Source organism: Caretta caretta, chromosome 2, assembly GCF_965140235.1.
Source record: "Caretta caretta isolate rCarCar2 chromosome 2, rCarCar1.hap1, whole genome shotgun sequence".
Classification (NCBI taxonomy): Eukaryota; Metazoa; Chordata; order Testudines; family Cheloniidae; genus Caretta; species Caretta caretta.
This window is the reverse complement of record NC_134207.1, coordinates 62111616-62139559: the sequence shown is the minus strand read 5'-3', so window position 1 is coordinate 62139559 and position 27944 is coordinate 62111616. Positions and strand designations below refer to the sequence as shown.

At 39.2% G+C, this 27944-nt stretch overlaps 1 protein-coding gene across 4 annotated transcripts; it reads left to right on the top strand.

The window, feature by feature from the left end:
* Positions 1–239: 239 nt before the first annotated feature.
* ADHFE1 (alcohol dehydrogenase iron containing 1) lies at positions 240–27674 on the top strand. 4 transcript variants are annotated; one of them, XM_048840825.2, is made up of 14 exons: positions 240–338; positions 2545–2582; positions 6300–6343; positions 6523–6576; positions 9195–9349; positions 10706–10902; positions 12248–12325; positions 14776–14881; positions 16001–16153; positions 17386–17484; positions 18678–18756; positions 18909–19005; positions 21728–21885; positions 24314–27674. In XM_048840825.2, exons 1-14 carry the CDS (start codon positions 283–285, stop codon positions 24395–24397), a joined length of 1398 nt encoding a protein of 465 aa, XP_048696782.2. In that variant the 5' UTR covers positions 240–282; the 3' UTR covers positions 24398–27674. The 4 variants fall into 4 exon arrangements, with proteins under 4 accessions (XP_048696782.2, XP_048696783.2, XP_048696785.2 ...); XM_048840826.2 differs by lacking the exon at positions 17386–17484; XM_048840828.2 differs by lacking the exon at positions 24314–27674 and having other exon boundaries at positions 21706–21864.
* The last annotated feature ends 270 nt before the right edge of the window (positions 27675–27944 follow it).

Here is a 27944-nt window from a genome sequence, read left to right as displayed (position 1 = left end):
ATACCCAAATACCTAAAACAGTGATTCGGATCTCTGCCTTAGTTCAAATGGACCAAGTAGCCAGAGGCGGGCGTTCAAAGCGATCAGCTAGCCCCTCTGTCCCTGGAGCAGACTTCTGTCATGTGGCGGCTAGATCCAGCGGGGTAGGGGAGAGAGTTTAGCAAAAACTTGCAGTCCGCCCCCTCGCTCCCTCCCATGCGTGCTGTGTACAGCTGAGCTGCTGCCGCTCGCTTTCCCGGCAGGCCCTGCTGGTGCCCTGCCATTCCCCCGGCAGCCGCCGCGATGGCAGGAGGACGGGAGAGAGTCGCTCACTTGCTGAGGCAGCTGCAGCGCGCAGCGTGAGTGTTTGCCTCTGTGCACCAGCTTCTAGTGTGCCCCTGACCCCTAGGCCTGCCGGGCTTGGTTAAAGGTGGGAGTGTATGTGACATGAGATGTGGCTGATCAGTCAACTTTGGCAGCCTCTGTAGTAAGGGGTGTCCTTGCAAGACAACAAATTTGTTGACAACAAGAGAATGTCCTTGCAAGCAACAAATTTCATAGATCTGCAAGCTCCACAGAGGCAGGACTATGTCTGCAGCTTAGAAACTTGTACCTTTTGTAGTGTATTTTCTGGGAGCAGAGTGACTGCAGAGGAGAAGATGCCCATCCCCATCCCACCCCCACTTCCAGCAAACCGTGTCTGCCTTCTCTGTCCAGCATTGGGAAATGACTAACCCCCCGGCTGCCTTTTCCCTTTACACCCAGGGCCGGCGCCAGGCACCAGCATGCCGAGCAGGTGCTTGGGGCGGCCGTTAGAAAGGGGCAGCAGTTCCTCGGCAGCCTTTCTGTTTTGCCCGCTGCAGCGGCAAATCGGCAGCAGTTTCTTCCTTTTGCCGTCGGCGGCAGCAGGTTTTTTTCACTGCTTGGGGTAGCAAAAACTGTAGAGCCAGCCCTGTTTCCACCTCTTGCTGTAAAGGGGCAGGAGCAGGAACGCCTGCTGCAGTGAAAGGAAGAAAGTCCCTTTCACTGTGTGTAATGGTGCTCTCAATTGACAGAACTAGTCTTGCTGTTTAATCCACATCTGCATCATATCGCTCATCCACCTCAAAACCTTGTGCTCAGGCCTTGCTGCTGACATTAGCCTGTGCACTGCATGTGTCAAAGCAGCAAAATGTAGGGGTGTCAAAATCACCTGAAGAAATACTTTCTCAAAAAAGCCAGGGCAACCAAATCTAGTCTTACTTCTGTCCATTTTGACTGCCTCTCAGTAGTCTAAGCGTGGATTTGGGCCAAAGTACATAAGAACGACCATACTGAGTCAGACCAAAAGTCCATCTAGCCCAGTATCCTGTCTTCTGACAGTGGCAAACAGCTGCTTCAGAGGGAATGAACAGAACAAGTAATCATCAAGTGATCCATCTCTTGTCACCCATTCCCAACTTCTGGCAAGCATAGGGTAGGGACAGCATCCCTGCCCATCCTGGCTAATAGCCAGCCTCCTCAGTGCAGATTATCCAACCTCTATGTACCACGGGTTGCATGTTTCTTAAGACCATGTATTTGATCTGGAGAAGGGCAAGTAACTCAATATTGGACATACTGTGATTTTTTTTTCTTTTTTTAAATGCAGTAGCAGTGAAATGGTAAGTGATAGCTGAAACCATATATTTTCCAGTTGTCTGCATCACAAAAACCATAATCTCTAACTGACACTGGCATTGATAGTCTCAGTATATTGTTGGCCACTGTTGGAGTGATTATTTTAATGCTGAGAGGACATCAGTATATTGTCTAATCGTTAGAGCACCTAGAGCTTTGGAAAGGTATCTTTTCATCATTTTAAATCTTCAGATAGGGGATACTCTACTCATCCCCAGAACTAGCAGCAGGAACTTGCTCAACACAGTACTCTGACCTAACTATGCCTTGTGGCTGGTCCACAGCAGCCTGACAGAAGTGTTGGGCTTGCTCCAGACCCATCTCCTTAGGGCTCCATCAGCACAACACAGGAAGCTTTTTGCTTAATGCAACTTTCATGCTATTACCATCACATCTCCCTCACCCTCCAGTGGAGCAATTCTTCTTCCCTGGGATCCCCTCCCCCCTAGTAATCTGCCTATTTAGCCTCTTCTGTGGCCTCCATCACTGTGTACTCTGAACGCCTTGACTATATTAATTCATCTTCACAGCACCCCTGTGAGGTAGGGAAGTGTTATCTCTACTTTAGGGATGTTCTCTGATGTTTCCATAGGCACCTATTCTCTTAGTGCAATTTAAGCAATAGATGGTTTGAGGAACTAATTAATTTAAACTGCACCAAAATCAGACCTAAGCCGTACTCAGGCACATTTAAATTAGGATCTAACAATTCAGCATTTGAGTAATAAAGAAACATTGTTACCTATGTGGAACACTAGATGGCAGTCCCTGTTAGTGACAATTCTTGTGAGATATGGTGGCAAGATAAATTACTTATAAGACATGACAATTGCTCTTAGAAGTAGACTTGTTAGTTTTGCTTTCCTATTTCTTTTTGAAATAAACATTTATTTTTCATTTAATTAGGTGCCGGTGTCCAGCTCATTCCCACACTTACTCTCAAGGTAAGATTATCCTTAATGTGTGTGTCCCAAATGATTCTGCATTTTCTCTTTTTTTCATACTCAGGCTTGCATTCAATAAAAATTACAACAAAGGTAGGGCAAAGTGATAATAAATATAGTATACTTAGAAAGTGTATGTAATCGATACCAAACAGCAGTAAAAACTATTTTAATTAGAGATGTCAAACAATTTTTAAAAATCACAATTAATCATGAGATTAAAAATAGTTGTAATTAATCTCATTGTTAAACAATGAGTGCCAATTTAAATTTATTGTAAATATATTGGATGTTTTTCTACATTTTCAAATATATTGATTTCAGTTACAACACAGAATACAAAGTGTACAGTGCTCATTTTATATTATTTTGTATTACAAATGTTTGCACCGTAAAAAGATAAACAATAGTATTTTTTTAATTCACCTCATACAAGCACGGTAGTGCAATCTTTATTGTGAAAGTAGAATTTACAAATGTTTGAATTTTATTTTATTTTTTACATAACACCACTCAAAAACAAAACAATATACAACTTTAGAGCCTACAAGTCGAAGCATGAAGGGGCATATGAATACTTAGCATATCTGGCATTTAAATACCTTGCAAAGTTGGCTACAACCTAAATTCCCTCTAAGCTGCAAGGCCACACAGCAGGATATCAAGGGCCACGCAGGCTGAATGAGGAGCCCCTTGTCCAGCCCAGCCCCGCTGGAGCTGCCATGGCTGGGGAGAGATGCCCCAGCCCCGAGCTGCTGCAGCAAGAGAGGGCTGGGGGGAGTCCCCTCTCCCTGCCGCAGCCCCGGGGCAGCCTGCACCCCAAACTCCTGGTCCTATCCCAGAGCCCGCACGCCCAGCCAGAGCCCGTCACCCCCACACTCTAACTCTCTGCCCTAACCCTGAGCCCCCTCCTGCACCCCAAACCCCTTATCCCCGGCCCCACCCCAGAGCCTGCACTCCCAGCCGGAGCCCTCACATGCCCCCCCCCCGCACCTCTGCCCTAGCCCTGAGCCCCCTCCCACACTCCGATCCCCTCAGCCCCACTCTCGCCACACATCACCTACTTCTGGGGACAAGTAGAGGATCCCCATATTGGTGCACATAACCAAATTCATTCTGCACATGGACGTAAAAAATTAGAGGAAACACTGCCTACAACAGTACCTGTTCTCACTTTCAAGTGACATTGTAAATAAGAAGGAGGGTAGCATTATCTCATGTAAATGCAAACAAACTTGTTTGAGTGATTGGCTGAACAAGAAGTAGGACTGAGTGGACTTGTATGAGGTGAATCGAAAAATATTTGTATTCTGTGTTGTAATTAAAAATGTAGGAAAAACATCCAAAAATATTTATAATAAATTTAAATTGGCATTCTATTATTGTTTAACAGTGCGATTAAAACTGCAATTAATCGTGACCTTTTTAACCTAGTTATTTTGTTTTGCGTTAATTGCATGCATTAACTGCGATTACTTTACAGCCCTAATTTTAATATGAAATGGGCTATTTTTCCCCGATAATGTATAAAGGAACATTATAAACATTATTATTATTATTACAGCTATATATATATATATATATATATATATATATATATATATATATATATAGTATAAGTATTAAATCTGCTTTCATCATTTTTATGTATGAAATGTCCTTTCATTATCATTGAATACATCCTGTAAGTTTGTTTTTAAAATGCTGGAAATATGCCAAGAGACTGGAATAGACTTGGCTTATAAATAAGTTAAACCTATAGCCTAAATTTTCATAAAGTGATTAGTGATTTTGGATGGCTCGATTTAGAACTAGGGTCAAGGGTTAAGTAACTCAAGCTGGGTTCTCAAAAATTGAGCCATTCAAAATCATTAGTCACTTATGAAAAGTTGAACCTGCAAGCCTTTACCTTTTAATCTCTAGTGTTAGGCCTTGTTGATCTTGCAATCAGATTCAGTAGAGCAGACCCTTGTGCCATGGAGTTGCACATGGAAAGTGCTTTTCCAGATACGCCTAGTTGTAGGACTGGGGGCTCTGGAAACTAAACAAACTTATGGGTCATACACTAACTGAAAATAGTGGAATCTGATTATATTTAATACTTACACAATTCACTTCAGTCAGAGATCTCAAAGAGCTTTACAAAGATGCATAGATCCATCACCATTTTGCAGATGAGGAAACTGAAGAACCAAGAGGGTAAACTTATTTGCCCAACATCACACAGCAAGAAAATGGGAGAGCTGGAAGAAGATCTGAGTTCTCCTGACTACCTGTTTGGTGCCCTATTGAGTTACTTCAAGACAGGTCTTAGTGAAAGTGAAGCTTACATGATGTAGGAATCCCACCTGTATACTACACAGCAAAAATTGATGATACAGGTTAGCAAGGCTATTATCCATTCTATAAAAAGTGGGGAATGACTTAATAGCAACTTCTGTCTGGAAAATGTCTGTTTTATGCCAGTGTTCTGCAGAAGCAATACAGTTTTTATGGCACAATAAAGTCCTTAACGGAAGTTAAGCTGTACCAAAGAATACAGCAGCACAACTTCTATTTTACCATCAAAAGGAAATGGATATAAGGGGCTTGGACTTGTCCTCAGACTGACAAATTAATTACTGAAACTGCAACAGACTCCAAGACGAGGAAAGGTCAAACGTGTACATTACTGCCCCTCGCCAGGCTGAACGAACTGATTGTAGCAGGCCTGAGCTTGAATACAGCGCACATAAAGGGATCCTAATGTTTGTGGTGTTCTTGCGGATCAGCACTCCAATGCAACGCAAAGCACTTGTAGGCTCATTATGATGGCTTCATTCATTGGATCTGAATCCAAATAGTAAGTTTCCACTTTGTACCATACATATGGAGTGACTTGATCTTTTGCTGGGAGGGCAGACTATTTTATCTTGTTTTGTTTTTGTCTCTCTCATATTCTCTTTATTCAATTTTGTGGCAAACTTGTGAGTATGGAAAGCTTTCCATAGCTTGTATGAGAAAGATTTGGCAATGGGGAGATGAGATGACGGAACGTGTAGGATTTCTGTACTAGTTCAGAGCAAGGGGCCATTGTAAATCCTGACACCCATCTTTCTTCAGTCTCTTGTGTACAAAGAGTGCCTTTTACCCATATATGTGTTGTGTTATATGTAATGAGTATTGCCCTGGAGTCCAATGTATACCTATCTCCTAGATCTGGATATAACCATATTGTCATGGAATCTAAGTGCTGTGCAAATACTCAAGTCTGTATTATCATTAAAATAAATCTTTCATCTTTTTAGATTCTTAGCAAATATTTTAGCTATAAATACATGCAAAATTAAACTTATTCAGAGTATGTAAGAATAAAGAATTAACTTTTAAAAAAAAATCCACTCATTCAATTGTCAACATCTATCAAACTAGCACAGTTCATAACCTAAACTAGCATGTCAATGGACTACTTATATGGACAGGTTTGCAGGATCAGCAGTGGTCTAAGCCAGTGTTCAGCATGAATAAGGGTTGCAAAATCAGGTTCAAAACAAGGAAATCCCAACCAAAAATGGAGATATAAAGTCAAACAAGGAGCAATATGTAAACACATTTTTTTTAAAAAGTCTCATTTTAAAGCCAGGGGAGTTGCTTAGCTGAAGCTGTTGAAAATTGTAATAAAGATTTATTTTACATATCAAATTTCCTGCTAACTCTATTATTTAACTTCCATTCCAGCTCCTGAACATGCTGCTTTGAGGAGAACAGACTATGCTTTTGAGGTAGATTTAATAAATAAGTTTATTTCCGTTTAGAGAGAAGATTTAGTATGTTATATAACTTTAAGTATGGCCTTTTAAAAAAGATATTTTAATTATTAAAAAAGTATATTCACAACTGAAGAAATTGTTCTGTGTAGTTATTTTTTCTAACAGAACTATTCTTTAATTTTTTTTTGTAGATGGCCGTGTCAAATATCAGATACGGAGAAGGCGTTACTAAAGAAGTAGGCATGGTAAGCTCTTATCTGGTACATCTTTCATCTATGAAATGTTACTTACCAGCAACTGACATTAATTTTAGCTGTATTACAGAAATGTTTGTATCATACATCAAGTTTAAGAGACTTAAGGCTAAATATCCTGTATATGGAATGAAAATATACTTTTTTTGTAACACAAATAGCTATAATGTGAGTTACACATGCTAATATGTAGTAGTAAATACAAGTTTGGTGGTATCATTAATTATTATTTGTCTTGCTGTAGCGCCTAGATAATGGTGTTGAAACTTTCATTCTAAACCATTATACTCTGTTCTTCATTATTAAAAAGAAAAAAACATTTTTGGGCTGAAAATTCCCAGTCTTCATTCAGCCTGAGTGAAATTTTGGAAACCTTTTAAAACCAATAAATAGGAGATTTTAAAATATTTCTGAGCTTTTCAGACCTAGAGAAAAATATATTTTTAATATAAAAAATGTAGCACATTCATTTCTCCGGTTAGGTATTTATGAAGCTATTTGAATATACAATGTGCCTGTGAAAAAGGAACCTAAAGGTAAAGACCTTGAGACCATACTAAGTGTGTATACCCTCTATAGTGTATGGAGTCCCTGCTCAGGGTAAGCCTGCTGAATACACTTTCCCTACAACAATTCTCTTGAACTTTTCAGTTTGCAACCTGCAGAAGATTTTACATAATCTTAAAGTTAATGGTGTGTCAAACTCAAATAATAAAAGATGTATAAACACATTGTGGATGGGATCAATGATGGGAATTGGTATCAGCTGCACTTGCAGGGACAGGGGATAGATGTTGGAAACAGGACAACAAGAGTACTGTCAGTGACGGAAAAAGCCAGATTCACCTGTAGCACAGTATGTAGCCCTGCCTTTCCTTTTAGATACAGAGCAACATTTCTATTTGCCCCAGATTAGATTCCTTAAAAATAAGAATTAGGATTAGGGCTCTGTTATGCTAGGTGTAGTATATACTTGTAGTGAGAGAGACATTCCCTACTCCAAAAAGTTTAGAGTCTAATAGAGAAGACAGACACAGTGGTGGAAAAAGGAAGTGATACCAAGTGGTTTTATAGATGAAAAACCAAGGCTTAGATATAATGGGCCTGATTCTTTGTTGCCTTGCACCACATACAGTCATTTGCACGAGTGCAAAATGGTTGTAAAAATACCATCAAATCAGAATAGTAGCATTTTACATCAACTTTGCACTGGTTGTCAGGCAATTGAATTGACTTGCCCAGTGTCACACAGGAAGTCTCGACAAGAGACTGAGAATTAACTCAGGTCTCCTGAATCCCATCTCAGCCTTAACTTCAAGACCTCAGTCACTTAAGACCTAAGCTGATGTTCATGGAAGTGAATGGGAGACTTTCCATTCACTTTATTGGACATTGGTTGAGGCCCTTAATTTTTGTTCACCTTGAGCTCTGATCCTGTGCCATTGAAGTCAGGGCTCCCCACCCCCAGCCTTGCTATCAAAGGTGTAGGATGAGCCAAGTATCATGATTAACTTCTTGTGTTTTGCACCGTCTTTATCAGGTTCTGCAGTTATTACCCCCTTCTTGGCACTTATGCATTGCCAGTTTTAATTTCAATGTAAACATTGTAAATGAAATTGTTTTGTACGTAGCAAGAACAACGGTTAAATATAGCTGCTGTCATTGGACAATAGTATTGAGGACTGAATACCAGGATCACTAAAAACTTCAGAATTTATGTAGATAGAATTCTATAGCAATAATTGTTGTAGTAAAGGGTGATCTGGTATTCTATCTTCACATTCTTTCCAAACACTTATTTTTTTAGAAAAAAATATTTTTAAAAATTGCATACAGTGAGCTATATTTTATCAATGCAGTGTTAAATTTTTCGGATTTTAATTTTGCAGAATTAAGGAAAGTCAAGCGTTTGTCTTCATAGCAACCTTAACTTGGCCCCCTGGCAAGTATGTGTTGTAATAGGATCTTCAAATATATTATTGCACAATGCTGAGCAATGTGCCATACTTCTTCACTAATGCTGCAATGCAGAGTTACTGCCATATAGGAGACCTAGTTTCAATTCATAGACCCAGATGATATAGTCCACTTCATTCACATTATGTCAGAAAAATTAGCTTTTACAGTTAGGTACGTACTCCTCTTATTCTGGGCTTTAGTACTTGGTTTATAGGCATTCTTTGAAAATCTAGGCTAGATAAATTCTCTAGTATTGCCCTCTTAGATTTCCTGGGCTCTGTAAATAAATGCAATTGTAAAATACTTTTTGAAATCTAAGATGCATTTTTTTCTATAAACTTGACTACCACCTATGTGGCTTTGGCTTGCTGTCTATTCACTCATGGGGGCAGCTACTAGTGTACTTCCAGTATTTTGCATGTGTCCTCAATTCTACATGCTTGAGTTATGTTTTAAACTACACCTTTTTCTATAACCCTATATGCATATGTGAAACATTTTATTTTACTGTATCGATGTTATATACATTTGTGATGAAAGACCTTATTGCAAATTTTAGTATTTTGTATCAAATAATTCAGTTTAATTGGATTGCAATTTAAATATTGTAGTTTAAGATTTCAGACTTTGTTTTTTAATTGATATTGTAGGATCTGCAGAATCTGGGTGCTAGAAAAGTTTGTGTGATGACAGATAAGAACCTCTGCCAGCTCCCTCCAGTAAAAGCAGTATTGAATTCCTTGACAAAAAATAGAATCACTTTTCAAATGTATGATGATGTCCGGGTGGAGCCAACGGATCAGAGGTACTGTTTCTTTTATATGCTTCCGAAAACTTATATTCTCAGAATATCTATTTAGGCTCTTATACCCATCACTATAGTATCTTTTGGTGCATCAGTATTGCAAAAAAGAACCCACAGCAGTGAGTCTCAGAGCCAAGGTGAACTGACAGAAGCTCATGGGTTTCATGCTGCAGGGCTAAAAATAGCAGTGTAGACATTCGGGCTGGAGCCCGGGCTCTGAAACCTGTGGAGAAGGGAGGGTCTCGGAGCCTGGGCTCTGAGACTTGCTGCTGCTGCATTTTTTTTTTTCTTCCGTGTATACATAACCCATAGTGCCTCTGATTTGTCAATGACACGTACATTGATCTTAAGAACATAAGAATGGCCATACTGGGTCAGACCAAAGGTCCATCCAGCCCAGTATCCTGTCTGCTGACAGTGGCCAATGCCAGGTGCCTCAGAGGGAGTGAACCTAACAGGTAATGATCAAGTGATCTCTCTCCTGCCATCGATCTCCACCCTCTGACAAACAGGGGCTAGCGACACCATTTCTTACCCATCCTGGCCAGTAGCCATTAATGGACTTAACCTCCATGAATTGATCCAGTTCTCTTTTAAACCTTGTTATAGTCCTAGCCTTCACAACCTCCTCAGGCAAGGAGTTCCACAGGTTGACTGTGTGCTGTGTGAAGAATTTCCTTTTATTTATTTTAAACCTGTGACCCATTAATTTTATTTGGTGGCCCCTAGTTCTTATATTATGGGAACAAGTAAATAACTTTTCCTTATTCACTTTCTCCATACCACTCATGATTTTATATACCTCTATCATATCCCCTCCCTTAGTCTCCTCTTTTCCAAGCTGAAAAGTCCTAGCCTCTTTAATCTCTCCTCATATGGGACCCGTTCCAAACCCCTAATCATTTTAGTTGCCCTTTTTTGAACCTTTTCTAATGCCAGTATCTCTTTTTTGAAATGAGGGGACCACATCTGTACGCAGTATTCAAGATGTGGGCGTACCATGGATTTATATAAGGGCAATAAGATATTCTCCATCTTATTCTCTATCCCTTTTTTTAATGATTCCTAAAATCCTGTTTGCTTTTTTGACTGCCGCTGCACACTGCATGGATGTCTTCCGAGAACTATCCGCGATGACTCCAAGATCTTTCTCCTGATTAGTTGTAGCTAAATTAGCCCCCATCATATTGTATGTATAGCTGGGGTTATTTTTTCCAATGTGCATTACTTTACATTTATCCACATTAAATTTCATTTGCCATTTTGTTGCCCAATCACCGTGAATCTTAACACATAGCTTAACAGTAAAGTTTGCAAATTGCATGATTAATGACAAAATCTTCTCTTCCTTCTAAGTTTCATGGATGCCATCACATTTGCTAAAAAGGGAGAGTTTGATGCCTATGTTGCCGTGGGCGGTGGTTCTGTAATAGACACTTGTAAAGCTGCCAACCTGTATGCATCCAGTCCTGAATCAGATTTCTTAGATTACGTCAATGCTCCCATTGGAAATGGAAAGTCTGTTACTGTGCCTCTCAAGCCATTCATTGCAGGTAAAGAAGCAGAAGTGTAGTGTTTTTGTTTTTCTTCCTTCAAGGCTCTGTGTAAGTTCTTCCTCTTGAAATAAGTTTACCTTTGACCTTTTAACCCTCCCCTTGGGCCTGCTTCTGCTCTAGTTGAATTCAATTGAAGTTTGATTTAAGTGGGAATGGGATCTTGTTCTTCGTCACCAGCTGCTCTTCTTTGAGTTAAGTTATTTTACTCCTCTGGGGGGGTCAGAGGATAAAATGACTACTTCTGTCTGATCCATTGGACCTAGATCTATTAACTGGTTCTGATATACGATACCAAAGTACATCATGATGGGAGCTATATAAGTATAAAATACTCTGATCTGTACATCCCACTATTAACTATATAATCCTTATGCTATAAGGAATGCATTTTATTGCTTATGTAATTGGACGGTGTTTTCTTTCCTTTTTCGATCACTGTTTTTTTAATGGTACAGTATATCAGAATTTTATTAGCATTGACCTACCTAGTCCCAAATACGATAACTGGCGATACATTTATCTAACCAGTTAATTATCTATTATATCCAGATTTTAGGGCTTGATCCAAAGCCCATTCAAGTTATGGAAGAACTCTCGTTGACTTTAATGGGCTTTGAATCCGCTCTTAGTAATTTACGCATTTCTTTGTCATACCACCTTTATTATCTTCCATTTAAAACAGCTCTCCCTTTCTTTCACACTTATAAAACCATGTACAATTGATCCCACCAGGTGGATGATTAACAAAGAATGATGATTAGTAAAGTTTAAAAGCTGCTTTGATATAGAACCCAAGGCAGATTAAGCCCAAATCATCATTGTTCCAGCTTCCAAATGCAAAGAGAGCTGCTTTTATTAACAAAATGTGCATTTGCTTCCGCCAATGATGAATACAGCCTGGTTTAAGGTTGGATGCGCAGCAGCAGATGTTAATGGTCATTTAAAAGGTCAGCAGCATCCCTTGTCTTGCTATGCCTTTGTACAGTACATAGCACTATGGGGCCACAATAGTCTTTATGGCTTTGGGTGTTACCACATTACAAATATGTAATAATCCCGGACTTGTGCCTATGCTAGAAAAGCCATTTCTAAAGTTGATAAAAGAATGCTGTGCTATTCTTTATATAACATTGTGCTTTGTTTTATGCTAAGTTTAAACTTAAAATACTACCTTCGAGTGCATGTTCCTACTCCTGGGATGCGCCCATTGGGCTATCAGCTGCACTGTCAGCAAATCCAAAGAGTGTGACTGTGCAGAGTCCATCTCCAAGAACTCTGCTGACAGGTGAGTAACGTTTATTCTTTTGTTGTATTATTACAATTGTCTGTTCTTCTTTTTAAGTTCCCACAACAGCTGGAACTGGAAGTGAAACCACTGGCATTGCCATTTTTGACTACAAAGAACTAAAAGTAAAAACTGGTAAGACTTTTTGTCTATTACTTATCTAGATTCTTTTCCAAACTTGCATCATTTTCCTCTGCTATAAGATAAAGAAACACCTTCTGCAATTTCAGCTCTCATGTCACTGTATTCAACAGCTACAGACAAATCTCAGCAGATTAAAGCTTTCTCTCTTGAATGAAATTTTAAAGCATGTTAGCAATGAAATGCGCATTATAATGCAGCAGATCGTGATTTGAAGGCATAATGGGAAAGTAAAATCTTTAAAGTGAAACATGTTAAGTGCACAGGACATTTCTGCTTATATTTGGGTTCAGCCAACTGTTCCTTATTTCTTTTCTCTTTTTTTTTTTTTTTTTGGTCTTTCTGTTTTTAAGACCCTCTAGTTCTTTGTTTGTATAATTGGGTCCAAATGTTTGTTTTCCTGACTTCTCTGGACCTATGCCTGCAAAAGAAAGGAACACTGTCTATTCCTTTGACCTTTTCATCCCTGGAAATAGGATTAAGGCTAAAATGTCATCTTTAAACTTTATAGTTTTTCTTAGAGACTAACCAATTTATTTGAGCATAAGCTTTCGTGAGCTACAGCTCACTTCATCGGATGCATACTGTGGAAAGTGTAGAAGATCTTATTATATACACACAAAGCATGAAAAAGCTCACGAAAGCTTATGCTCAAATAAATTGGTTAGTCTCTAAGGTGCCACAAGTTCTCCTTTTCTTTTTGCGAATACAGACTAACACGGCTGTTACTCTGAAACCTGTCATAGTTTTTCTGAGGTTTTGCAGTGGTCTTTTAACATTGGGTGGCTTTTATGTACCATGTGTGCTGCAATATATATGGGGCCCAACAGGGCAGATTAAGGAGTTTTAACTCAGATTAGTTGTGATTTCAATCAGTCTAAAGCATGTAAGTATTATTATTAGCATGTCTAAAGAGCCATCACCAAAGTATCAAGACACAGATACCAAATACAGCAAAACATCAATTCATTCTAGAAAATGAACCAAATATTCCTTCTGCTTGTCTGATGGCTGCTTACTTGTGAGCAGTTAAGTTAAAGATCGGTGTGATTCCATAATCACTTTGACAGTGCAGCTGCTGGGGCATTATGGAGGGTTTCCAGCTGAGAGGCAAAGGGTTGCCCCAGGGAATTCAGTCCAGGCAAGAGTCACCTCTCATGCACGCTCTATGCGGCAGGAAACATTCTAGTCTCCTGTATAGCAGACCCCTTCAGCTCACAGAAAAACTGAGTTTCCAGTTGATAACCATCCTGTGCCCTCAGATTTTTATTTGTGCATGCAAAGTCAGCTGGATTGGGGGTGGGGGGGAGGGGGCTTGTAACTCTGAACAAAGCCAATAAATGAGATACATCAGAAATAAAGGCAAAGTTTCCACATTAGCTGGGGAAGGTAAAGGGGTTCTAATAAGCAGATTGTCAAAGATTGGGATGTAGGTGGTCAGGTCCAGTGGTCAGAGTCTGAATTGGGAGCCAGGGGTTGGAGCTGAAGACAGTCAGGAGTCTGGCCAAGGGTCGGAGTCATTACTTGTGGGTGGGGCCCAGAAGCAGAGATCTGGAAAAAGGCAGGAGGGCAGGATTCAGGTGGGAGGGCAGGGTCCAATGTAGCAGCCAGCCAGGGATTCACTTAGTTGCTCAGACAACATCTTGGACCTCCTTCTGGATTAAATAGTGAGTTTGAGCCAATCATAAAGGACAGATGTCTCCTCCACTTGGGTCCACCAGCCCACATTCCCCTCTGGTACCAGTGAGCTGCTGGGTGTTGGCTGCGGACCCAGGTTCGAGACCTGCAATCCCTGTATAGGTGTGCAGAAACTATTGGTAAATCAGCATCTGAATTATTTTCCACTAAGTCTGATTCCTTCCAAACTAAAGTCAATTTCTGTTTCTACTGGTTGACAGTCTCCTTTTCCTATGCTGGGATGGAAAAATGGATCACTGTAGGGCTGAGCAGATCATTCAATTTCTGTGCCCATTCAGTCTTTGTATTTTCACCCTTTCTGCTGAGTCTGCCATTGAGGGGTCCCATTTTTGTGATGTAGAAACCTGGGACAAGATGAAGAGCATAAGCTCATTTCACTTGAGGGCCCTGATCAGCCAGCATTTAGTAACACCCTTCAGCAACCAACCTTCCTAGGATGGATTTGAATAGTTTAGATGTGAAAAACCTATCCCATTACCTGCATGATTCACTCCCCCAGAAATATTGTCTTTAAGACTGACAAAGTGAATATTTTTGCAGAATCTTGGTCAGTTTTCTCAATAGAATTTGGAGGAATATGCATTTCAGGCTCTCCCTTTCCTTCTCTCTTATCTTTAATGGCAATCATGTGTTTTGAGACTATAACTTTTCTTTTACAATTTGAGGATTAAGGCTTTCTCTTTTCTTTGTTGTTTATTGACAACAATCCTTTTTATTAACACAGTTTTATAATTCACATGTTCTAGGCATTGCTTCTAGAGCCATTAAGCCCACATTGGGTATGATTGATCCTTTGCATACGCTCCATATGCCAGAGCGAGTAGTAGCCAACAGTGGCTTTGATGTGCTTTGGTAAGTAGTCTATGTGGGGTGCTGGATTGGGGGGGGGTCATTTTAACTTAGAAAAACAAATATTTTAGAGGGAGAAAAACACCATTTTCCCTGAAGTGTCCATTTTCAGTCTGTCTCAATCCCACCTTCCTATTTCTTCAATGCACCATTCCCTTCGGTCCTTCTGACCCCTTTTGAAACAAATCAAAGTGCCTCACTCAATTTAAATGTACATTGGATGCATGGGCCGAAATACCAACTATCAGAAGCATGAATCCTTGAGGCCAGCTATGAAGGTTTAAATGCTTTGCTGGAGCGGACACAACACATGGCAAACCTAATTTAGGCTGTCTGACAGTCATCGGCTTCTCATGAGCAGAGACTAGAATAGCAGGGACTTTAGAGGTCAGGACTGAAGCACATTGACAAAGCTTTTTGTGAAAGTCTGTGAGGTGCAGAGAAGATCTCAATCTTCCTCAACTCACAAAACTGGCCCAGTTTGCATTATAGCTGCTCCAAACCAGTGCTTTTAGTACATTGCTTAGCACAAAAAATCCTTCAAAGTTTTGAAAGTCACATTGAAACAATCATAGATTAAGGATTTTAACTGCATAAGATATGCAGAAGATTGGATTCATTGATACGGCTGCTTGTTTATGCAGAGACACCTTCAGGAGATAGCAGATGTTAAAATAGGATGACAAATGTATTGAAAGTTGTATTTGTTGTATTTCTCAAACTATTCGCTGACTCTAGTATATGGAAAAATTCATTATTTTTAATGGAGTTTAGTTATTTTTAAGTTCTAAATGGGTTGGCTACGCTTTTCTATTGGTTAAAAATGTAAATAATTCTTACATTTCATGACTGCCATACCTAGGACACTTGTCCATCCAGTATTCTTGAATATCATACTTCCAGTTTTTTGAGGTCAAAACCTTTAAAAGAAGGTAGATTTTTATGTTTATAGTCCTGGAGTATTTAAATCTCTCCTGTCCTGTTAGAAGGGAATGCCCCTTTTGCATGAGCTTCATGTTGTTCAATGGAACTGAGCTTGTAAAATGCCAAATCCCTTGCAGGACAGACTGTGTATAGGAGAAAAATGGAACCCTTCCGTTTTCAAGTATTTCTTTCTTTTAGTCACGCACTAGAAGCGTACACTGCTCTTCCTTACAAGATGCGCAGTCCCTGCCCTTCAAATCCAATCAACCGGCCTGCTTACCAAGGCAGCAACCCTATCAGTGATGTCTGGGCTGTCCATGCACTGCGCATTGTGGCAAAGTATTTGAAAAGGTAATGTATGTCTAGCAACCTTTCACCTTGATGATAAGTTTGATCATGAACACCTGGCAGAAAGGATGCTGGTGAGGACCTGAGTGCTAGACTCTGAGGGTACGTCTAGACAGCAAATTAAAACCCATGGCTGGCCTGTGCCAGCTGACTCAGGATTTCAGGGTACAGGGCTGTTTCACTGCTGTGTGGACGTTTGGGCTTAGCTGGAGCCCGAGCTCTGGGACCTTGTAGGTCCCAGAGCTCGGGTTGCAGCCCAAGCCTGGAAGTCTACACAGCAATGAAACATCCCTGCAACCTACGCCCCGCAAATCCAAGTCAGCTGGCATGGGCCAGCCACGGGTTTTTCTTTGCTGTGTAGACATACCGTGAGATGAGGTGAATCACTATATTAGGACATCATTTTCTATCCTAGACCCTGACTTTGTCCTCAGCAAGGCAGAAAATGTCCAGTAAAATTGGAACTAGGTTAGATTGAGCAAAGTTGATCTTCAGGGGTGACTTTCTAAAGCAATGCATGAGGATTTAGTTGAGAATCCCCAATGTGTAGTCATAAGTTGCACAGCTAAATCCTAGAGCAATGTACCTCTGAATATTCACCTTTCCATACCAACCTTAAACAGAACACAATATAAGGTAACACATCTACTGCTATCATCTGTCTATATGGCTTTCAATATAGTGAAAGAACATTTATACAAAATACTATGTAAGTACATCAAGTAAACGTTCACCTGTGAGTGTTAAAATTATATGTTTGTTTGAAAGTAGCTCATTTAGGGTACAGCCCAAATGGAGAGGCTTTTGTTAACTTCAGTGGGAGATGAAGATCTAGTCCGTGAGTAACTTTCAGCTGTTCGGTGTTTTATAAAAGGCTTTTATAGTACATAGTTATCCGGATATCCTATTTATTATACCTTTAGGGTGGAAGTTGCCCTTGAGTCCCTCTGCCCCCCGCCCAGGGACGTGGTGCCGGCCACTTCTGAGAACAGCACGGGACCTGCAGCACCACCGAGGGCAGTCCCGCAGGCCGGATCCAAAGCCCTGAGGGGCCGGACCCATCCTGCGGGCCATAGTTTGCCCACCCCTGTTCTATCTGATTCTTTTCCCAGCAATTTTTCCATTTTTATTTTAGTTCAGATTGTATTACTCACCCCCCAAATAAGCGTTTTCACCTCTCTCCTGAGTGTGTCAATGCAGCTGTGGATTTCTTAGTGCTCAATGTTTGTGCACAGAGCTGTCAGAATGCCAGGTGATCATGAAGCAAGGGCTAACATGCACCTAGCAAGTGCTTTTGCTGGCATCGGCTTTGGAAATGCTGGTGTTCATCTTTGGTGAGTAGAGGATGTGTGTCAGCCCCTTTCTAAAACCCTGTTTCTTTAGTGTTTGTTTCAAATTGCCAAGGAATCTTTCAGACAAGTAGTCCCTGATCTAGTGATGTGATAAGATACTTTGGGCCAGATTGTTGTACCCTCTTTCATGTGAAAGAGTCCCTTATGTCATGAGTAATCCTACTGAAGTTGATGGGACCCTTTGTGGAGTATGGTACTTCTTGCTGTTCATAAGGATAACACAGTCCGGTCTTATGAAAGTTTCTAGAACCAAAATTTGGCCTACTTTACCTTGCTTGTAGGCACAGGTTGCATAATATTTTTTCTTTAAAAATAAATAAAAAATAAAAAAAATCAAATGTCAGTGTCCACTCTTCTAAAAATAAATAACACGTTTAACTCTCTGTGGAGCCCTGTACTCAGCACCAATAACACCTATAACACCAAGCTAGTGAACATACCCAGAGGAAAGATCTTCTGCCTTTCCTGAATCAAGGCCACATGCAATAAAACTTGTTCCTGGGTTAATTGTTTCTCAGGCTAAAATGAGCTATAATTAACATTTTTGTGGATTAAGTGATGCCCATTGAAATAAGCTAATGACTGTCGCATCTTCAGTTCAGTAAAGTACAGATTAATGTTCCCATTGAGCTCAGTGGCACTACTCCTATGCTCATCGTGTGCTCAATGTGTTGAATCAAGGCCTAGGCCCAAAATTCTTTGAAAAATCATTGCAACTTATAAATATTCATCTATTCCAGACTCGTCTCTGCACTCCTTTGGTTTGATCACTTAAAATCCCCTTTGTAAATAAACCTCCAAAACTTTCCCTTAAGCACTGTTAGCATGATAAGAAACTCCCAGATTTTGATAGTAAGGTGAAGAATGTCTGAGGTACTTTGGGCCAACCCCATTACCCCAGTATCTGAACACTTCACAGTCTTTTAATGTGTGAGATAGAGAAGTGCTGTGATCTCCTGTTTATAGATAAGGACCTGAGGCACAGAGCAACTAAGGGCAAGATTTTTTGAAGTGTTCCCATTGGCTTCAGAGGGACTTAGGCTCCTAAATACATTTAAAAATCTGCCCCTCAGTGACTTGGTCAAGGTCACCCTGGAAGTGTTACAGAGCAAGAAATTGAACGGAGGTCTCCCAGATCCCAGGCTAGTTCCCTGACCACTTCCTTTCTTCTCCAGCCATGGAATGTCTTACCCTATTTCTGGCTTGGTGAAGAGTTACAAAGCAAAGGATTATAATGTTGATCATCCTCTGGTGGTAAGAACTGATTATTTTCATTTTCCTACAGTTATTCCTCGCTCTTGTACTTATCTTACATTATCAAGCTTTAAATTGCCTTGGCCTAACAAACTTATTGTAGCAGCAGTGAGAAGTCTAGTTAATGTGTACTGTGTTTTGTCTTTCTCCAGCCACATGGTCTTTCTGTGGTACTCACCTCCCCAGCAGTATTTACTTTCACAGCAGAGATGTGCCCTGAACGGCACTTGGAGGCTGCAGAGATACTGGGTATGAATCTCTCTTCATAAAACCTACTGGTACAACCTACTGCTACCATGGTCCTAATGGGGGCCATAAACTCTACTGCTACCATGGTCCCAATGAGGGTCATAAACTCTACTGCTACCAGGGTCCCAATGGGGACCAGCTATGTCCATTCAATTAGGGTGAACTGCAAAGAATAGGACAGCCAAACCCCAAAAAGCTGGTGTATATTCCAATACTTAGATTTACCAAACCAGCATAAAACAGCTTCTTTATTACCTTACTGGTTACTCAGAAGTCCAAACAACATAGTTCCCTTAAAGTGATCCAGCCTGAGGCTTCCCAACAAGGTACCTAAGTCAAATATGATGAAGATTCCTGAACATCTTATTTCATCATATAAAAGAAAAGGAACGTACACATTTAAGTACACTTACATCTGCATTTGCTAAAAGGAAGTGATTTATAAAACAAATAAAATTAAACACTTGCAAGCAGGAAACGTTGAAAGAGGAAATATTTTCTTACACAGTGGATAATTAACTTGTACGACTCATTGCCACAAAATATCCAGAGACTAAGAGCTTGGTAGGTTTCAAGAAAAGATTAGCCCTTTAGATGGATTGGGAGAATGTCTATACTTACTTTAAAAAGGATATATACAACATTAGAAGGGATTTAGACCCTTCTGCTTCAGAACATATGCCACCCATTGACTCGTGGAGTTAGAAAGAAACTTCCCCTATTGACAGATGATTCTGTAATTGCTGGATATGGGGTTTCTTGCACCTTCCTCCAAAGCAATTGTTGTTGGCCACACTCAGAGATACTGGACTAGATGGACAAATTGTCTGATTACCTATTGCAATTCCTACATCCCTATAAGAAGCCCTTCAATAGTAACCTCTAACTCAAATGGTAATACTCTGAATGACACATTGGCTGAGAAAATACTAAAAATATGTATGCTAGATGGCCAGCCCAGAGTATCTGGAGAATTAAAACTTTGGTTCCTTTATTTTAAGGCTAACTAGTCAAACAGCATCTCCTCTAGTTTTGCTGTATAAGTTGCTGCCAAAAAGCATTGCAATTCTTAGTTACATTTGACTTCCTCAATAGAAATTCAATTGGTTACTGTCTGCTTTGCTGTTATATAAAAGGATTCTGTATAAAATGTATCAAGTGTGTATAAATTAACTCATCTTGGGTATTTACTTTGAGACCATAATTCAGTGTCCAAGTGACTGCAGTAGCTGCTTCAAATACTTTAGGTTGTCAAACACTATGCCTTGCGGTAAAGTAGTAACAAACGGCTATGTTTATGTATATGTACAACTGCAGATTTGAGTACAGCCAAATAAAAGCTTAAGGCCTCTCCTAATGGAAAAAGGGATGTGTGGCCGTAGATTTATTGCAGTAAAGGAAATATAAGTGCAGCCCGAAGAGTGATGCATTCTTTAGGTTAGCAGAAGGCCAGTCACTGGAACAATAATAAGTTTTTCATCACTTTTTAGTCTGGCTTTTCAGACCACCTCTTCCTTTCCTCATTCTTTTCTTTCCTTTCCTCCTCTTTTGCTACTATCAGATCATTCCCTGAAGCTCTTATATTCTAACTGCCCTTTATACTGCAACACAGAGAATGGACATTGACTGCGTGGCAGTCATTCCATCAGCATGAAACTTCATACGAGACTCCCTCATGCTTTGTCACCTAATCTCTTCTAGCTGCTGCCATCTTGCTACTTGATACCAAACATCTAAGCCCCCTGAAATGAGTTTGTTGTCCTCCCATTAACTTTAAACTGTTTTGACAGTTGCACTGAGTTCTTAGAAAACCAGAGTGTTTTTTCTTGTAGTTGTTTCACATTTATTCATTTTTCAGTAAACTGCATGAGACAAGTTCAGTTCTGGTGGAATGAATTTGGCCCAATTGGTTAAAAATAAAACTTGGGGTGTTTTTCTTGCCTTTATGCATGTACATATTTCCCATTTCTAATGGAGCTATGGACACACAGGGAGGGAGGATGAATAGCCCTTTATATAAGAAACTTCTGTAGCTTTTCCATAAAAGCTGACTTTCACCTCCTTTCCACAGCGTTCCTAGGACTATAATTCCTCATCTTCTATCTAATCTACCTATTTATTCTAATCTATATTATTATATCATACTAACCAATATATAATGCAAGCACCTGAGCTCCACCCATAGAGGGCCCCACACATGCACTTGTCCACTGTTTGAATGCTTGTCAACATAAAATTGAGAAGGGGAAGGGAATCATTAGTCACTGGTTTGCACATCCTCTAGATGTCAGCAAACTCAAGGCTTTGAAAAAATTAGCCTATGGCACTTTGTCCCTAAAAATAAATATTATGGCTATCCACAGACATTGATCTGCTTTAACTTCCTTTCCACCACTGCTTCCAGCAATTAGTCTGACTGAAAAGTGCTTTTCCAGGCAAGCACAGTGGGGAAGGAAGTTAACTTGACATGGCAGTTAGTCTTTCTAGCAGCAGTGAATTTACCTCTCCTGATTTTGTTTTATTTCATCTCTACAAACTAGTCTAACTGAAAAATGAAGATCGAGATTCCCCTTTTTTATTTGGGGTTGCCTTTAGCAAGTAGGCTGTTATGTGTGGATATATGCCGCTGCTATTATGATTACATTAAATCCAGAACAGCTTCCTCCTCTCTCTCTCTCTCTCTCTCTCTCCACTCTACAGTCAAGGCTTTGTCTTATTTTAGGAGCTGACATCCGCACTGCCAAAATCAAAGATGCTGGGCTTATTTTGGCAGACACACTCCGGAAATTCTTATTTGATCTGAATGTTGATGATGGCTTAGCTGCAATTGGTTATTCTAAAGCAGATATCCCTGCTTTAGTCAGAGGCACTCTCCCTCAGGTAAGACAGAAAGCACAGGCGATTTTTCTTAAAAAGCAAACTTTTAAAATATTTTCTTTTAAAATAAATGTTTCTTTTAGCAGTTTTAAATGGAGAGAATGCTAGATAAAGTCAGTTCTCTTTTCCTAGTACAGTTTGGGTTTTTCCTTGCAGTGAGATAGTGTATATGTTGTTTGGCCTTCATCTGTCATCCATTCATCTTCAAAAGGAAAGGCTAATTATTAGAGCTGGTCAAATCTTCCAACATGCACATTTTTTCAGGTGGGAAAAGGAACATGTTTTTGCAGGGGGTTTTTTGTGAAAAATGTTCCCATTTTTTCATCTAGCTGTACTAATTATACAGGCAGGTAAGGTTCCATCTGATGCTTTTGTAAGACTGCTATGTGCTAAGAATGATTAAACTTGCTTTGCATTAGGTTTTCCCTACCAAGGAGTTTCAGTACTCTTCTAGATGGCTTTGTTCCACTGCCCTCCATCTGAATTTGAACTAATGTCTTCCTTCAATGAAACAACATACACTTGTAATACCCTTTACGTTTTTATACTCTCAAACATTTCAAAGATGAACTGAAATTAGAGGAAAATTCATTAATCTCCAAGTAAATGAGAAAATATTAAGGTTTGTCATGCTGAAAAAAATTTAAAATTTTCACTTTTTTTATAACCTCTATAAACCTCAAAGCATGTTACAAAAGAAGATATCCTCATTCCCGTTTTACAGGAAGGGAAGTGACTTGATCAAGGTGTCACACTGATTAGTGGCAACATTTGCAATAAAACCGAGGTCTCTTGCTCCCAATCTGATGCTTTACCAAATGTGTGCGACAGGACTTTTTGACAGTTTTTGTTGATAAATATGTTGGTCCTCTTAATAATCTGTAAAAAGTAATATTTTATAAACACAACATCCCAAAGAGGTATTTTTGTTGTTGCTTTGCTGAGGTTCACCTGTGGCTTGGGGTTTTTTCTCATCTGTAACTGATTATTAATTCAGAAGCCCAACTTAATTTACTGTCCTTTTATAACAGCAGTAATTAGTGATTGCATGTATAATGAGGCGAGCTAGTGTGTTTTCAAACCCTGATTTAGTATATAAAGTATAATGTAGTCCAAATTCATTTGCTGCTGCCTGTGTAATACGTTACCCACAAGCGGATTTCAAACAGTCAACTCTTTGATATTTTTTCTTTTGATCCAGCCATCAGTTTTTTTTGGAACACCAACACCACCTATTAATATTTGCAAAACACCCTGGTGCAGATTGAGACCACAAATAAACAAACACTGCCAAGTGTACTACCATCATAAAATGCATGCTGTAGAGAAATAAAATGAACAGATTTTAGTCAGCCAGTTTGGAGGTTTGAAACCTCCAAAGCATAAATGTTTACACTTGAAATAATCTGTTGAAAATGATCCTGCTTACAACACAGTAAGGAAATCTGGAGAAGTTTGTTCCATGGGCCAAATAATGGCTGGTCCTGTGTGGGTGTTCTGGTTTAGGTGGTGGGTAGGGTGGATTTGAAAGGAGAGGTCAGAAAGGACCTATTCCCTAACCCCACCTCTCCTCCATGTAAACATACAAGAGGCAGCCATAATTTGGCTGCAACCATTGATGAGCACAAGGGGTGTGGATGACTATACCTGGCACCAAAATTTACCAACCAATTTACTAAGAGGCAGACCCACTGTTCCATTCTCTGTGTACTGGCCATATCACCAACGCTGTGTTAAGGGAATGCAAGCTGCATCTATTTAAAGGTATAGTAAAAGCTTCTATTCATTGCACTCTATCCAAAGCCATTGTGAACATTGTGGCCCTTTACAGTTGTCATGTCTCCAGTCATTTGCTTGGACAGGTGTTCTTAGCCCATCTGTGCGCTCCACTGACTGGCAGGAAAATTGGTCTGATGACACCACTGAGCACCTTAAATAACTATTTTTTTTTTTAGTGTTAAACTAGTTTTAAACCTTTGTAGAACCTGAGTTTTTGTCCTAAGTAATGTGAAGCCTTTTTATAAACACTGCGTGAGGCGGGTTATCTTTTTCTCTGTACTGTAGCTGTTCTCTGCATAACCTGGGAGGAAATCTCATGAAGCTGTTGAATGTGTGAGAGTAGAAATATTGATTTTAACCAGCTATCGTAATGACAGAAACTTTGTTTTTCCCACTGGCCTCTGAGTGTGTGTTTATAAATAATGTAAACTGAAATACACTTGTTAAAATAACTGATTAAAGTACAGTTGGTGATGCATTAGCCTTGTTTCTTTGATTAAATACTTGCTTTACTGGTTTGCAAAATTCTGTGCAATCTATAGTGTGGATTTCAGTCATTAATGCTGAGTAACGTGTGACATTCTACTGTATATTCAACACTGTTTATTTTGCAAAAAGCCTTATGTAATCCAATTTTACTTTAATCTTTCAGGAAAGAGTGACTAAACTATCACCTCGTCCCCAGACGGAAGAAGAGCTATCTGCCCTGTTTGAGGCATCCATGAAACTTTATTAGTTTAAATATTTTACATGTTCTTTAATGATTAAAAACTAACATGAAGGTAATTTCCCACAGACATGGTCTAAACCAGTTCAGATAAGGAAGGAACATGTACCTCTTATGCTTGTATTTTACTATCCACTACTAAAAGGTCAGATAATTCATGTTCAGTTCAACACTGTTTTGTGATTATGGGGCTGATTGTGTAATCAAAGGGGCTACTCTTGTAAAGGTTGTTGGCTCAGATCTTAAGCTTTGCAGAGGACTTTCTCTTGAGAGCTGGACAAAAAATGGAGATAATTTGTCATGGAAATTTTTTTGAAAATGTTCAGGGGATGAATTTATCTTGTATTTTAATTTTCTATGACTATTTTTGTCTAAAAAACCCTAAAACTATAAACTGTGTAGGAAAAACAGGCCACTCTTCCTCAGGCAATATTCTCAAACACAAAATTTGAACCTGCTCAATTCAGAAGGTTCACCTTATGATTTTTTTTACCTTCTCATTTAATTTGGGGCCTGATGTAAAGATCATGGGTAAAAAAAATATAACTTTTTTTAACAAGTCTGGAAAAGGCTTCCCAAAAGTTTTTTGTTTCACTATTTATTTTTAAAGTGATTTGCCAGGCATTTTTGTCTTTTCATTCAGAAGTTATGCATGAGAATAAGTTCGCTTGTTCCGACAGGGTGGCTAACTGGTTACCTGTCAACTGAGAAAGCGAACAGGCAGAAGGGGGATAAAATTCAAATGTAAGTATTAAAGTCTTTCCTGGATTTTTCATCCTCTCTTGAGCCCCTTTGGGGTAGTGAGTTTTGCTGCCTACGTAACATAGCATTTGCTGCTTCACACAGCAGTCTTATACAGAGAATATTGGAAAACAGGAACATTATTTTGAAGAGATTTTTAAAGTTGTTACTGTTATGTGGCATTTTAAATTAACCCATTTACTGGTTTTCACAAAAACTCTGATTTTAGTATTGCTATTTTAATCTATTTTATCAAACTTTTTATCAAATTTTTATTTATTGAAAGCCATGTTTTCTTACAGAAAGCAGAAAAATATCAATAATTTTGAAAACAATTTTGATAAAAATAGCAATTAAAAATGTTGCCAAAAATTTTTTCTCACAAAATAGAAAATTTTGGTACTGGTGACATTTGGCAGAAAGTTTTTCCAAAAAAGGTTAGTTTTCAAAAAAATTTTAAACAAAAAATATCAACCAGTCTAAAATGTTTCTCTGTACTAGACAGGGCTTTAATGTCCTGTCATATTCAGAGTTTGCTGCAGCAAACTCTGAAAGTTGGCACGTCTGTATCACAGAACAAAAGAAAGAACAGGAAGTTTTTTAATTGAAAATTATTCTATTAGGCACAGATTTCATTGGCATTGTACTGCAACACCGGCAGCAGTATACACAATACTCATACTGTATTCATTTAAAAACAAATTCTGATGTCTTTTAAATTCTGTTCTGGCACCAATTTCATGCAGTGGCCACAGCACAAGTTCAATGTAGGAAAAGCATAACATGCTAGTTAGTTCCTTTACTCAGTTACTTTTACTCTTTGCCTCATTATGATTCTGTTCTGCAGCCACTTCACATGCAACTCTTCCACTGAAGTAGAGGAAGGATGTCTTGTACATTTATGACTATTAATCTTGGCTCAATAAGTCTGATGCCTTCCAACCACATGTTAGGACCTTATGATGGAAGTATATTGGCTGTGGGGTTTTTAGGTCCCTTTAGTGCTCGGATGGGTAGCGATGGGAGGCTGAAGGTCCTCTGTCTTTCCACTGAATAGGTACAGCATGGGCAGTGGTTATACAGACAGATCTGCCAATATCCCTCAGCCTGTTCTGAGAAGCTAATTCATTTTCCCTGTCATTCCATATCCATTACCTCCTTCATTCTAGTGCAAATGCCAACAAGAGCTTCAATTGTGAAAGCTGGTTTCACAATATGTGGATTTTATTTTCTATATTACACTAAGTTATCTCAACAAAGCCTCACCCCACCCTTAACGTTGTGTTGCATCTTTTATATATAATTTCTGTTCTCCCTCTGTGAAGTTTCATCTTTGTGCAATAGCAATGGTATGGTGCACTGAGGAGACAATTGTTGTGGGAATCTATTTTCTAGCCAGACATTTTGGGTTTGGAGGGGATGTAGCTTCTTCCAGTTGAACAGCGGATGAGTTTATTAGGTATGTTGTTTCTCATGAGTGCTTTGATGGGTAAAAAGGAAAGGGGGTCTTTCACTCTAGCATGGTTCCTATTTTGCATTTATATTGGTATGCAAGTAAATAGTAGAATAGCTTCACTACTAATAGTACTTTACACTTACATATAACCCCTTGCATTAAAGGAACTCAAAGCAATTTACTAACATTCGTGAATTAAGCCTCACAACAGCCCGTGAGGTGAGCTAATATTATTACCCCTATTGTATAGATGAGGAGACTGAGGAACAGAGCAATTAAGTGACTTGTCTAAGGTCACACAGGAAGCTTGTGGCAGAGTCAGAAACATAACCCAAGTCTCCTGACACCTAGTCTTACGCATTATCTGTAAGACCATCCTTCTACGACTAATCATTAGCCAGTGCTGAAAACTGTGTGAGAAGAATCAAGAGAGATGAATCCATCCCATTCAAATAGTAACAGTTTGACAGTGCTAGTGGTGGTTAAATCCAGAATGGGATCTGGGGTACAAGTATAATTTACTGGCAGTTTTATCTGCCACTGAGTTAGAGGTTTTTAATGTAATAAAATACACTATTCCATACCTGAAGTCCACATTTTCAAACATGTGCACATATCTTTGTGCAGGTCCAGTTTGTACTCCTGAATATGGGACTTGTGCATGTGTGGTTACAACTCGTGAACACCCATTGGTTGGGCATGTGTAGAGAATCTGAGCCACTTGTTCTCTGATTTATAAAAATGTTAACGCCTCAAACACTAAAGCCTTTCATAATGTATCTTATATAGTTTGGATAGTGCCTTTGGGAGCTATTGCAATACAAACAAGTAATGATGTGTTTCCTACAAATATAAGCTTGTGAAAATGTTTGAGAACTGTGTTTTAACTGTCGTGTTAACTTGAATCTTGAAATGTAATTGTGAATCCAAACCATTCAGAGGAAATAAGCGTTCATTAGCTTCACTGGGCAGTATGGTTATTCCTGATTAGATGCTTACTCAATGAGCTGACAGTATGTTGACAAACCATTGCATTATGGATAATTGAAACGAATGTCCAATTTACAAAAATAAAGAGCATCCTATCTACTGCACTGTCTGAATATTTAAAAAAACCTCATTGAATATTCAATATATAGAGTTTAAGTCCTATTATAAATGGTTACAAAATCAGCATATTTTGAATGTCATATTGTTAGCAGTAGAGCTTGATTGATGTTTACATGGATTCAATGACTTTCTTATGGATAGTTTACATTTAAATCACAGAGTATGTTGAGGATCTAGTTTAAAAACAAGTCCAACACCCAAAGCAGCAAAGGAGTCAAAAATAGATTGAAAAATATTTTATTTAAAAAC